This window comes from Sabethes cyaneus, chromosome 2 (assembly GCF_943734655.1).
Source record: "Sabethes cyaneus chromosome 2, idSabCyanKW18_F2, whole genome shotgun sequence".
NCBI lineage: Eukaryota > Metazoa > Arthropoda > Insecta > Diptera > Culicidae > Sabethes > Sabethes cyaneus.
This window is the reverse complement of record NC_071354.1, coordinates 233,083,999-233,098,493: the sequence shown is the minus strand read 5'-3', so window position 1 is coordinate 233,098,493 and position 14,495 is coordinate 233,083,999. Positions and strand designations below refer to the sequence as shown.

The window sequence follows — 14,495 nt, the reverse complement described above, 5'->3', positions numbered from 1 at the left end:
ATTGGATTTTCTGACGAATCAAATATGTTTTTAGGACGGTTTTATTCAGTGAAAAAGTTGTGCCGGTCAAAAGCAAGAGTAGTAGGGTTAGTTTCAGACGGAAAATATATGGCCAGCTAATATTTATTCAGCAGGTGTTAAAAAATTTCTAACAATAATTGGAAACGGTGTCCATGGGGTGGCATGATGATTTATTTAATTTATAATGTTCTAATTCAATGCCAGGCATGCTAAGAAATTGAGAGAAGGTATAGAAACAACTATGACATTTCGATTTTAGATTTGGTTAAAAAAAACTCAGAATGATACAAATTTTTATCAATACGAAAACAATTTTTAAACAAAACAAACCAATTCGGCATCGCCAAATTAGCCGAAAAACTACGTTTGAAGAATTTTTCATGCTATTGGAGTGGATATGAAATGTGTGCGTTAGTCTGCTATGAAAGTCGGTAGTTGTGCGTGTCCAAATGAACAATTGAAGAGATATTTAAGATCTGCAAGACGAATCTGATGACCTGAATGAACGCATTGAATGTAATGCAAATCGCTCGAGTGACCAGGACTCTGAAAGTGGGTGCTACTGTTTGAATTCTGTCCACATAGCGAAGATTGAAGACAAGGTCAGTAATCGCAGTCTGCCCGTTAAGGGCCTTACGGAATTTGGGATTGGCCGTTTTAAGGAATCTACTGTCCAGTCGGTAGAGATACTGGACTGCAAGTAAGTGCAATAAGTATCGCTTGACAAGGATACCAAATTTTGTACTCTGTCAAATTCGTTTCGGTTGACTTTTGTCGGATCTGCTCTGCCTAGTGACATGTTTCTATTGTTGTATCGTCGGTATCGTGAAGATTCCGACAGCGTTCAACAAGCTGGCTGCTGATCACAGTCAGTCGCCTGCAGTTGGTTAACAGGTAAGACTTGGGTGATTCCTTGTGGCTGTTAAATAGATTTCGCACAAAAAAGCAACGGAATGTCTGCAATGCGACGAGTCACCTGTGATTGTCAAATTGGCCAAGAAGGATGTACGAAATCACTTCCTACTCCAAAGTTGGCCTCGCTCCTAATCCTAAAACGACTGCATTGTTACCCAGTATCTAACCTTCTGGAATATACTTTGTGGGATTTATTTATTTACGACTGCAGTGCTGCGGCTATTACACCAGTCTGTCTGTAACTGGATGCGGTTTTTTAAGGAAAACGGGGGATCAGCCGCCCTCCACACCAGATTTCGAATACTACTTTACTCGCCATTTTAGCTTAATCAACTTATCCGCCACCAGCCTAGCCGTGTTGGTCTTTCATTATAATACTGGACTGATTTTAGCTAATTTTTATGCCACGTTATCAGTTGATTTACACGCAACAGCCATGGCAAAAACAGTCAAGCAACTACGCTCGATAGTTTGTTCGTACTTCCAGCTTCACTCTGGAGCGAACAAGTTTGACATGGAGAAGCTCTTCCTGTCCGCTGAATTGAGCCAATCTGGCATTTACAACATCCTCCCCAGCGATAAAGGCGAAAGCGTTGAGCGAAAGCCTGGTTTCGGCCGCCCTATAGTACTGCGCGACCGTAACGGTCAGCAGAGGCTGACGTTGAAGATAGTTAGCAAGTTAGTGTCATCGTTTCGCACCTTGCGCCGGGAGGTCCGAGCCACCGGCTAAACGGTGAAGTACTTTGACAAATTTATGCAGAAGCGTCAGTCGAGGCTCGCTGTCTTTGAGTAGCAAGCAATCGCCCAGAGAACGGCCGGACCTGACATTAGCCCATCATGCCAAGAGGTCACTTGGGGAGATGAACCGGCTGAAGATAAACATTGTATCGACGATCACTAACTCTCTCAACATCCTCCAAATGTAACGAATCGAAAATTTTAGGGCGAAGCTCGAACGGAGCATTTACTCCAATAATGTTGTGACCAAAACGGAGAAGGAGTTGATCGCCAAGGCTACGAAAGAGATCTTGAATAATATGCCGACGACTATCATTTGATCGTCCATAGCGACGGTTCCGGTGAACCACCGTAAAGCCACCTGGCAGAACGTTGAAGCATTTTTATGGAAGACTAGTTTTAACGAACCACCGGCTACGGTGGGCCGGACACGTCGTAAGGATGCCGGACGACAGTGCGACGAAAACGGTCCTCTTCAACAACCCCACCGGCACCAGGAACAGGGGGGCCCAACGTGCACGATGGCTCGACCAGATCGAAAGCGATTTGCGACTTCTGAGACGACTAGGAAATTGGCGACGAGTGGCCCAAGACCGAGTTGAATGGAGACGAGTGCTTGAAACAGCACGAGCCACCCCGGCTCTATGCTGCTGAAGAAGAAGAAGAAGAAGTTTTAACGAAAAAAAAATTTCTTATGTAAGGTTATAGTAACTTTAACACTTTTAGGTCGTTCGTGACTTCTGCAGGGGTGGGATTTGAACCTGGGTCCTCGGAGTGAATGCTAACCACTACGCCGAGATTGACCCTTAACGAAAATTTGTTTTATTGAATTACCTTTTACATTTTTTCATTGCCATCCGAGATTAGTCCATTAGTGCAGCGAAGTATTGGATAAGGAGCGAATACGAAAAAATGATAAACCTGGAAGAAAAACTGATTTCGTGAGCGAGAGGGCTCCAAATTAGGTTTCCGCCAAGGGCGCCACAATGTCACGCCACGGCTCTGTCTATCGAAGCTGTTTAGCCGTACTTAATGTTTAGCAGTCATGTCGTCATTTCGCGTACTGTTTAGCCGTCATGTCGTTAAAGTACTATGAGAATAGCAATAGACCAATATTGCTGCCTTGTGGTACATCAGTTGACATCGTTAAAGAACAACAAGAATTGCAATGGTCCCATGTTGCTATCTTGAGAAACTAATCAATGTTAGACTTATTAGTGAACAACGATGAAACACTAACCCATTGAGGTATGAGTTCAGCCATTCGATCATTTGTTGAGAAGCACCAAACCGAGATAGTTTTCGTAAGAGTCTGAAGTTTTTGAAGCGTCTTAGTAGAATATGAAACCTGAATAATGCGACCCCGTAGTAATGCTTAGCCTCTTTTCTAGCAACTCCTGCCCATACCTCCTCGTGGTACCAGCGACCAGTACTCCTCGTGGAACACTACCTACTCCATCAAGTGCGCGGTTATACTCCAGGTTAGGAGTGGCTCAGGACAGCGTCTGATCCGGAGCGGGTGGCTGCATTAAGGCTGTTGTCTCTACACCCGGGATGGCAGCCCCATCACGAGACTCGGCAGCGCAATACTCGGCAATACTCCCCAAAAAACAACATTCGCCTCCCACGGATGATGACTATTGACGGCGATTAACTGGAAATGATTGATGAGGTTATATATTGTTAATCTCTGGTCACCGCCGACAATGGTTCGACCAGGTTGAAGCCGGCTTGCATGGGTTGAAGAGAGACCGAGGAAGCCTGCAAGTCGTAGGCGAAGACATATCTGTCAAGAATAAAATATACATAGTAAAATTAATTTGGATAAGTTTTCTTTTTATGTACACTGAAGTCTTTTTTTTACACTGGGGATACGTTCCGAGTAAAAAAACGGTTTAAAAAAAATCGTCACATAATAAACCGTGTTAATTCAAAAATCAACATAAAAAATCCGCGTTAATTCAAAATTAGGGGGCATCCATAAAGTACGTCACGCATATAGGGGGGAGGGGGGGTTGACCTAATCGTGACGATTTGTGACGTGGGGGGAGGGGGGGGTATGAAGTTATGTGACGTCACATGAAAAAAAAATCAAATGGAAAATTTATTCGGGAAATTATAATTTAGCCTTCATTTGAAGATACAACTATTGAAGGCTTCTATAAAATTAACGTACTGATAGATTTTAAAACAAATAGTTAAATTTTTTGAATGAACACTTTTTTGAACATATATGTGTGAACAGGACTCATTTATTCTATGTAGTATGAACTCTCTATTAAGGCTTTACAGAATATGCAGTACACCGCTGAAGAGTTGCTTGAGTACCGTCCTGCCTAAAAGATTTTTGCAACCGCAAATAGCAGTCGCACAAACTCCTGAAGGGTTACGGGATGCTACCAGAGACCCACGGCAATGTTTTCCCTTGATATTCGTGCTGAACTCAATCGATGAACAAAAACTCATACCGAAGTTCCACGGCTGCTTTTAAGGTTTTTCGGTATAATTTATACTGCCCCTCACTCAAAAGCTCTCTGAAGGATAGGGTTTAAGCCACTTGCGGATTAAATTTCGCATCTAAGGTAGTGTTGAATGATTACACGATTGAAGAAATACACAAAATGACAAAGTCCCTCAGAAAAGTTCTTCCAAGGCGTGTTGCTGCAAGACGTCAGCTGGAAGTCCTGATTCTTTCAACTAGATCAGACGAATTTGAGTGGATGAATGTAAAGGGCGTAGATATGCGCTAAACATTAATCGACGGCACATCAGCGACTTCTGAAGCATATCCGATTGCAGCAATTGAAGATCATCTTCAAAATCCGTGACTCGATGCCTTATAAGCTCGAAAGTTTTCCTTTTTTTATTTGCTGAAATTCATTTGATAGCTTTAAATAAAAAGGTTGGAATGAATATTTAATATTAGGTCTAGAAAGATAATCCTAATCCTAAAAGGAAATTGCCGAAGGAATTCGAAAAAAAAACAATGTAAAAATACTTCACCCTATTGTGAAAGCATGTACACACACTTAAAAAAAAGCGCCGAAGTCGGCTAAATTTTGCCGAGATTTGGACAGCCGGTTTGGACGTTAGTAAAGATCCGTAAACGTCGATTTGCAAAACCGAAATTTTTACCGAACGGTCGGCTGTCCAAATCTCGGCAAAATTTAGCCGACTTCGGCGCTTTTTTTTAAGTGTGCACAGTACACTGAAGTCGCTTTTACTCGGCTTTTTTAACGCGGTTTGTTTTTTACGCGAATTTTTAAATTTACGCCGATGTGCTCAAAACGTCTATTTTTTCGCGTAGTGTTGAAATCCACAAAGTTTTATTTACGCGAAATTTTGGTTTTTTTACGCGAATTTTGGAATTTACGCGGTTTTTTTACACGAATTTCGGAGTTTCCGCGGTTTTTTTTACGCGAATTTCGGAATTTACGCAGTTTTGATTTACGCGGGATGTATCCTTCGCGTAAAAAGCGACCTGAGTGTATATAGTAAAAATTTTCTCAACAGTGTTGCAAATTCCAAAGTTTAAAATGAAAAGCTGGTAATCAAATGGCGGTAATTATCACTAGCATGCTTAAAATTATGTCGAGTCGTTGGAGATTAGTTCTCCGAGGGCGATGAACTCGTTGGGTGCTGTTACATTTCCGCTCTAGCTTTCGAAAACGAGGTGTGCACCATGCGGTGAGGTGATTGGCTGCTTCACAATATGAGTGATTCTCATTGAAACGGAGCCATTACTGACGCGAGGTCTTCATAATTGGAACTTATGTGCTTGATTGGCAGAAAATGGGTAATAAATAAGAATTACACTTTTAGTACCACGAAACGTTTAGGTTGTAATATTAGCATCGGCCGAAACGTCGGATATACAACAAATATCATTTGAATTTGAGATCTACATATATCATGAGATATTAACTAAATTGGCAATGAAACAACTAACAAATGACAAATGACTAAGAAGAAGAACAAGGCTTTCAAATGGAGTTGAATTTTTCGGCCGCCATATTGCAAAGTATCATCAGATAATTGCCGTTTTCACTATGAGTCCCCCAACCGGTTTGCGAAAAGCTGAGAATAAATGGTATGGAATATGTTTATCAAATTAGGTGTGCATTGGCAATAACTAAATAAAACAACCATTTATCTGTACGTGAATTACAATTTTTGACGTTTCAACGATAATTATTCATATACAGTTAATAATAATATATTTTTCACATTTTGTCCCTTTCTAAATACAAACAGAGCCATGATTTGGGTAATATTCAGCTGAACTGTCACGTATCATTTATTCAAAGCGACAATTTGTATACTTGTTTTAGAATTGACACTTTTCGGTGAAATACTCAAACTTCGTTTTATTTAAAATTTGTAAAATTAAAAATTGTTAAATTTATACTAGTTGAGCCCGAATCTTACGATACGGAAAATATAAATGTCTGTTCAGAATTCAGAAAACTGCGGATACATTCCATTGGTCAGTGTTTGCGAAGATGTTTAAACTTTGTATTAGTTCTTTGAGTTCTTATGTTGCATAATATAGCTCTACGATGTTGTACATAAAAGAGTCATAGCCGGAAACTGAAACAAATAGTTTTTATGGCCGTATTGGATTTTATTTAACCGAATAAAAACTTTTGGTTGTTTGTAACATTTATGTAGTTTGAAGTAGTCTGTAGTAAAATGTTCTTTAGAAAATTCTTGATCGTTTGCTATCATTAACTCATTTTTTAAAATTTTGCGACTTGGTCCGGTCTGATTTAACACCAACCATATGATATCGCGACAAGCAGTCGAGTCGAACAGTCAAGTCGAGCACTCAAATCGAGCTGCTCAGTTAAGCAGTCCGGTCTAGCTAGTTGAGTCGAACAGTTGAATCGAGTGGTCGAGTAGAGCAGTCAAATGGAGCAGTTAAATTGAGCAGTCAAGCAGTCTAGTCGAGCAGTCGGGTCAAGCGGTTCAGTCGAGCAGGTAAGTCGAACAGTTGAGTCAAGCAGTTCAGTCGAGTAGTCCAGTCGAGCAGTTCAATCGAGCAGTTAGGTCGAGCTGTCAAATCTAACAGTCAAGTCGAGCAGTCGAGTTGAGCAGTTGGGTTGAGTGGCTAAGTCGAGCAGTCTAATCGAGCTGTTGAATCAAGCTGTCAGTTGAGTCTAGCAGTCAAATCGAGTAGTCTAGTCGAGCAATCGGGTTCAGCAGTTGAGTCGAGCAGCCGATTCGAATAGTTCAATAGAGTAGTTGAGTCAAGCAGTTCATTCGAGCAGTCGAGTCGAGCAGTTGAGTCGAGTAGTCCAGTCGGGCAGTGGAATCAAGCAGGTGAATCGAGCGTCGAATCGAACAGTTGAGTTGAGCAGTCTAGTCGAGCAGATGAATCATGCTGTCCAGTCAAGCAGTCCAGTCGAGCCCTCGAATCAAACAGTCCAGTCGGGCAGTTCAATCGTGCTGGTAATTCGAGCAGTCGGGTCGAGTAGTACGTCAAGCAAATGTCAAGCAGTAGAATCGAGTAGTTAAGGCGAGTAGTCGAGTCGAGTTAACTCGAGCAGTTAAATTGAGCTGTTCAGTCAAGCAGTCAAGTCGATCTGTCCAATCAAGCAGTTGAGCCGAGCAGTCGAATCGAACAGTTCAGTCGAGCAGTTCAGTCAACCAGTTAAGCAATCGGCCCGAGTCGGGCAGTCCAGTAGTCGACCAGTGAGGTGACTGAGGATAGAACTCATTGCTACGAAAAAATGATGTTCTGTCAGGGGCCTGTTTTTAATTACCGATAAGCCTTTCATGACGTCCTGTCAGAGACCTGGTTTTCGATACAGATATAAGCCTCACATAAATAGATAGTATCTGAGGATGACTAATTAAAAATATGAGTAAGCCGAAACGTAATTAAAGGAGTTTGAGTATTTCACCGAAAAGTGTCAATTCTAAAACAAGTTATTTATGTACGGTGACCAAAAAATCGATTCAAAGTGACCATTTTTAATCATTTTGAAATAAAACTTTGCACCAACTTCTACCTAGACCAATAGTACTTAATCGCTCTGGCATGGTTCAGTTTGGGAAAGGATTTCATGGTACCCTTTCACTCACCACCATGTTTTGTCTCACCACCAAAAACATTAATCTTCTGCTAAGTATACCTGCGTGTAGCGAGGAAAACCTGAAGAGCTATTATTGTTTTTCTATCTGAGATATTTTCCCTACCTAATAGAAAAAAAAAAGGAAAATCCAACACCAATATGAGTATCCGGCACGTTCACGCGGTCCGGGTCGAACCAGCAAATCCGCAATTAATCATTTTCCCAAGGTATCATCAAAATGTGTAAACATCGATCCCTCAGTCTGGCGCATCGCCCGTCATTCAGGACACCGGTCCGGTGATCCGATTAGTGTTTACCATGGGTTCGGATCCTTTAAGCTCAACAAACACCCTTAAGCGTACAAGAAACAGAAAAAAAACGATTTCGAATAACAGAAAAGCTTGAAAAAACGCTTCACGTTTCACCTTTCGCCTAATTGATAAATTCCTTGCGTTTAATTTACTGAGTTCAAGGTTGTTTCCATTCCGGGCCGCATTGAAAATAAGTAACAAATTGTCAGTAAGCCGACGATTACTCACTGCTGTGCAGATAAATCCGTGAACTGACCTGCAAAGAAAGAGAAAACAAAACTCATTCTGGCAAAATTATTCCCATTCGGACACGATAAAACAAGCGAAAAAAAGCTATTACAAACTTACGAATTTGTGCAACCGTCTGTTGTCAGCGACAGTAATTGCATAATAATGGAGCCCAGTTTTACCAACCACAGCTTTCACTGTAGCCGTTTAACGGACATTTTTAATGCTAGTGAAATGTCGTAGAGCGTTTTACTGAAAAAAAAAACCATCGTCCCAGTTTTTGTTTTTTCGAAAATCCACATCTCATAAGCGGAAGGAACAACCACAAGGTGTTGCCAGCGGGCGAGCCGAGCAAAAAAGGTTGAACACGTAAATTTTTCCTGCTGCAATTCCTCCTTCGCTGCCTGTCACGGTGGCGTCGGCTGTTTACTGGCACCAGAGGTGCACTTTAGACGGTTGCTCCTATTTTGGTCACTGGATCCGCCCTTTTCCAGTTTATTCGCTATCCAATGGATTACTTCGCTGAAACAGAGTACCTGAACTGCATACCGATTTCAATGACTGTTTTTTTTTTTCGTTTTGCTCCACACAGGGAGGTAGGGATAAATCCCTAAAAATTGCAAAGAAAAAAGTTTTAACTCAAACTTAAGTTGAGCATTCAGCGTTTTAAATCGGTCAGAAAAATGTAGGATGAATATAAAACTGTTTTACTCCCTGGAAAGGTCATAAAATATGTAAAATCTGTAATGTTCGCAAAATCTATAATTCCGCTAAAATAAAGGAGGAAAAACATCCCGTGGAATTCACGCCGCTAGGAAAGCCATTCGATCGCTGTAAGGACCGCTACCAATTCCGAGTTTCCGCGTCAAAAAGTGGGACACAAACACATACATTATAAATTACACCTGCAGCATGTTCTGCCTTTTTCGCCCGGCCAAGTTTTTATGCTCGCACACTCCACTCTACGGGCAAGAGAGAGAGAGAGATCGACCGGCATTCATGTAACACAGCGGTTCGTTCCACTTCCAGTTCGCAGCCAACGTTCATTTTTCCGGTTTTACCTTCTTCTAAACTTTGTTTTCCCCCGGTTGGGGTTGAACAGGAGTTTTTTTTTGTTTTGTTTTACCTACCGGCTTGTTCCACCAACAATGTATTGGCATTCACACCAAGCAATGCGGTAGTAGCTCAAACCCGGTCGGAGCCAGCCAGAATAGTTGGAAAAACTGACGAATGGCTCGATAGCTGGGAAAGTCATTAATAATACGGATAATCAGGCTTTGAAATGCATTTGCCGCAGCGACAAAAGGTGGTTTTAATGGTGCACTGAAAGGTGTAGTTTTAACGCAAAATGTATGTTCGCATCCATCACAATTCACATTTGCACGAAGAGTTATTTCGTGTTTTATCAAGGTGTTGAACTTGACAGCAAGCTAAGAACACAACTTCATAGACAAAAAGTGAGCCTTCAATCAAAACCTTAGAACTTGGATGCCAATCCAGGGCCGGTGCAATGCAGGAAAAAATCCAACAATGGTTCGCCTCAATAAATAAAAATAATCACCTTTCTCAAACCGTGCTTTATCTAGTGCCAGCTCTCTCGTTCGTTCGGTCGCTTCCCGAGTTACACATGAAAAATAACATTTTTCCGCATTCGATGCAAGCGCCATTCGTCATCGATTTCCCCGCGTTCTGTTTCAACCGTCCGGTGGCAGTGGCAATGGCGCTGCTGCTGCTGCTGCTGCTGCGGTGCAGTCAGTTGGGACACTCTTATATGCGTTCGTGACTAACTAGGTAGCTCTCGGATCTAGCGGAGAATTCTGTTTGCCTCCCGTCTGTTTTCCTCAAGCACAGCAGCTCCGTGCCGCGTCGTGCCACACCGTGCCGGGAAAATGCTCGAATTCATGGCCAAAAACAACGATTCGTTTCGTTTTCCACCAGCGAGATAGCAGAGCGCTCGGTTGCCAACCGAGACAGTTGTATCCTGTTGGATTTATCTACCGGCAGATATATATATATATGAGTAACATTTGTTGAAATCTTACTTGGCGAAACGGAAGCCGGAGTGGGCGGTAATGGCGGGCAAAACCGGGGTATGAAATAAGTGTGAAAGTACCGGAGCAACGTTATGCAATCACATCCGCAGTCTTCTTGATCCGGAAATATGGAAACACTTGCAATCGATTCCAGTTGAGCGACGAAACAGACTTTTCGATTTTCTGACGGTAAGAGTTGCTTCCGATCGCTTCATTGCTAGGAAATGGTTGGAAATGGAAACTTGTATCACGTGTGTTGAGTAAAGAAAAATTTAATTTAATCCGCCCAAAAGTCTTTTTATCTTTTCCTATATAGTCCAAACAGTCATCTATTAGATCTTCGCAAAGTTCGACTAAACGACTAATCTCTCATTTGACCCTTCTCGACATTTATAAATATTCCACGAAAAAATAGAATCACGTCTCAGGAGCCCATTTTAAGTGCCTGACTTTACCCGAAGGGACTGACTGGAATGTGGCTTGTACACGTCTGATTCAGATAAAAGTTTTTTTTCTTGAATTTGGGTGCATTATTCGACCGTGACAGAGCTTTTTCACCACATTATTTTATGTTTTGATCAATCAAATAAATCAAACAACAAGATTGCTACTTGGGAGCCTTTTATTATGTGAAAAGTAATCATAGCATGATTATCACGGACTTGCTGAACTTTGGGATTGCCCATTTGAAGGATTAAAAGTTCATGTTTTAATTTTCAAACTTTTATAGTCGAATGCCAAAATAATGTAGTGGTACCCGGTGTAAACCAGAAGGGCGCGGTCAATTTAAAAGATTGAGCAATACCTTATTCAAGGTGGTACGGCAAAATCAGTAAAAGGAAGTAAAATCGGATCACAAAGAGCAGGACAACCCTGAGCTCGAATACTGCCCAAGTGACAATTTGGGTTTTATTACACTCTTATGATGGCATTGTAGACCAAAATTGGTCTTGAAGGCCACCATAAGAGTACAATAAAACTTACATTGTTGCTTGGGTGTTATGGGTGTAAGTATTCTTGTTTTGAGGCTATCCATGAATCAATCAAGCCATTTTTAAATGTTTTCATATAAGTGGAACTGCTGATCAATTAGACCACATGCCATCGAACGAAACAAGTAAGAATCGTACGATGCAATATCTGGAAAATATGGCGGGTGGAATAGGACTTTTATTTTTGAGTGTTTCCAAATTGAGTTTCCTGAGGTTGGATAACGTGAGACCGAGAGCTGTCATGCTGTAGAATTACTTCGTGCCTCTGCTTATACCTTAATATGATTTAATCGGTTCAATCATATCAGTTAAATTTGATACCGGTTGTTGACGCCTTTGCCAACATATAGGGTAGATGATCCATTAGTTGCGCCACTAAGCACAATATACCTTCATTTTGCTTATTTATTGAGGTATATGCTTCAATTAATGCTTGTGGGATATAAATTTATCAAATACAAGGTATTTGTCACAAGGCAAGACAATTGCTTTCGTTGTACGAGAAGCTTTATAAAGAAAAAATGAATTTTCCGATTCAATTATATTGTACCAACAGTTGCGCTAATGTTTCCTTAATTAAGTTTGATGTTCCTTTAATTGTGTTATTCCATATACATTGCTAGGTTGCTAAGTGAAAAAACATCGTAGCAAAACTATAGATGAGCGCCTATAATTGTGCGCTCCAACTGCGGGTTAGATTTTGGAAAATTGGCATTTTAGCAAATAATGTTTTAATTTTAAATGGTGTAGTCTACCTACCAATACTTCTAAAAACCTGTTTTATATAATGAATGTAATTGTTTTATCTAAAATGCTACGGTGACGAAAATATGCATTAATAATGAATAGTAGCGCAACTATTGGTACAACCACAACTACTGGATCAACTACCCTATAGGTGGGTGGGTGCGCGGTACCGCTTACTGGCTTGCTGCTAACTGAACAGGGTCAGCGCAGCGGACACGGCAGACTGCTTCGGCGCAGTACTGTACACAGGATGGGGAAAGCACGCAAAGGACAGTGGCAACAGCGTGCCACACGGAAAGGATAGCGGTGATAGCTAACTCGGGAAGCAACGTTCTTAAAAGAACGATGCCTAAAACTCTTCAGACAATGAGCAGCTATTCACCACTAGTACACGAAACACAAATCCAATGCGGCTCTCTTCGGCTTTCTCAGGATAATGAGGGAACACTTTATCTTTGATGTATACCGTATAATGGTCAGAAAACTTATGAACTAAATTGCGCTAGAGCGCCACTATTTATAGCAAATTCAGACTGCGCTGCAGACGCTGCTGGTCGCTGATTGGCTGGGGGCTGATTGGCTGATCGTATGCGTGGTTGGTTTCCATTCGTTATCCAACAGCGCGTACTGTGCGTTAGAGATGGTCGGGTAGCGGAAAATTTACCCGAAACCCGCACCCGTACCCGTACCCGCCGGGTACGGGTCGGGTTCGGGTATTGAAAAAAAATAATTTGCGGGTTCGGGTCGGGTACGGGTTTGGTTTTGAAACCGGGTACGGGTCGGGTCGGGTCTATTGACCTCGTTTAACACTAAAGATTGTCGGGTATCCGGACCCGTACCCGTGCCCGACGGGTTGCGGTCGGGTTCGGGTATCAAAAAAAATAAACTTGCGGGTTCGGGTCGGGCACGGGTTTTTATTTTTTTTCCTAATCGGGTACGGGTCGGGTTCGGGTATTCAAATTTTCATACCCGACCATCTCTACTGTGCGTGTTCGAACGTGTTTGCTTCCTCGTTGGTGCGTCGTTCGCTTGGTCCCTATGGTGGCGGCGTGATGCTTTCCTGCGCGTAGATGAATTTGACGTTGCATGGAATATTCCATTCGCTACCGCGAACACCGGTGGTTTCGCTTGGTTTCAACTGTTCAAGGCACAGGGTAATCATCATAACTTCCTTTTTTGCATGGGTTGCTGTAATGATGAGATGAAGGGAACCCTTCCGGGAGAACGATGTTCATAATCTTTTGCTAGAACATCCAACGATACATTATACCAATGGCTTATATCAAATTGCACGTTAGTGAAGACACCAGCATCCCGCAAGTGCTCAATGCCTGACAGCGTAAATGTTCGAATCTTATAATAGATAAGACATGCCATTATGCGGGTACAAACTGACGTGGGGACCGACGTAGGCCACATCAATTTTCGAATTTTGAAAATTCTAAGCGAAAAAAATTCTTCTGTATTGAAAGATGCTTTTGGCACTTCATGTATAGCTCAAGTCATGTCATTCTTCTCCATTCATAAGCAAATCGGGCATACCATTAGGCAGAAATCTAGGATCATAGGCCATCGATTCATTGCCATATTCTAGTAGACTGTTTTAGCTCGCAAACAAAAATTTATCAAAGCAAAGTGTTTCGCAGAAAGAAAGATTCCTCCTGTTTTCCTTTCCGTCCTCATCAGGTAAATGATGACACGGGCAAGATGGGCAAGGCACAAATCTTCCACATGATTGTGCGGAACGTGCTGCTCGAGCCAAAGATGCTGATACCTGATACCTGATTTCGCAGAAAGAAAGTTATTATCATTCGGTTTTCCTGTCACAGCAAGCAACTAAATAGATTTGGCTGGAAATTGAAATTGACTAGCTTAATATATACATATATATATATATATATATATATATATATATATATATATATATATATATATATATATATATATATATATATATATATATATATATATATATATATATATATATATATATATCTATACCTATAAAGAAGGATTTCTGTCTGCCTGTCTGTCTGTCTGTCTGTCCTGTGTTCCTTATAGAATCAAAAACTACTGAACCAATCGGCGTGAAAATTTGCATGTAGAGGTTTTTGGGGCCAGGAAAGGTTTTAGTGATGGTTAGAGACCCCTCCCCCCACTAAGAGGGGGGGCTCCCATACAAATGAAACACAAATTTCTGCATAACTCGAGAACTAATCAAGCAAATAGAACCAAATTTGGCATGTGGGTGTTTTCGGTGACAAGAATTTATTCTAGGGTAATTTGAGACCCCTCCCCTCTTTATAAGGGGAATTATAAGTCCTCTCCCCTTTAAGAGGGGGGGTTTCCATACAAATTTCCTCATAACTCGAGAACTAATCAAGCAAATGGAACCAAATTTGGCATGTGAAGGTTTTCGAGGGCAAGAAAATT

At 41.5% G+C, this 14,495-nt stretch overlaps 1 protein-coding gene across 1 annotated transcript in view; it reads left to right on the top strand.

Moving 5' to 3' along the window:
• The first annotated feature begins 1,372 nt into the window (after positions 1–1,372).
• Positions 1,373–14,495, top strand: part of LOC128736783 (uncharacterized) — a 106,225-nt gene continuing 93,102 nt past the window's right edge. Inside the window, exon 1 of the mRNA XM_053831272.1 lies at positions 1,373–1,614. Coding sequence (XP_053687247.1) covers positions 1,373–1,614 — 242 coding nt within the window. The remainder of the gene's footprint in view (positions 1,615–14,495) is intronic.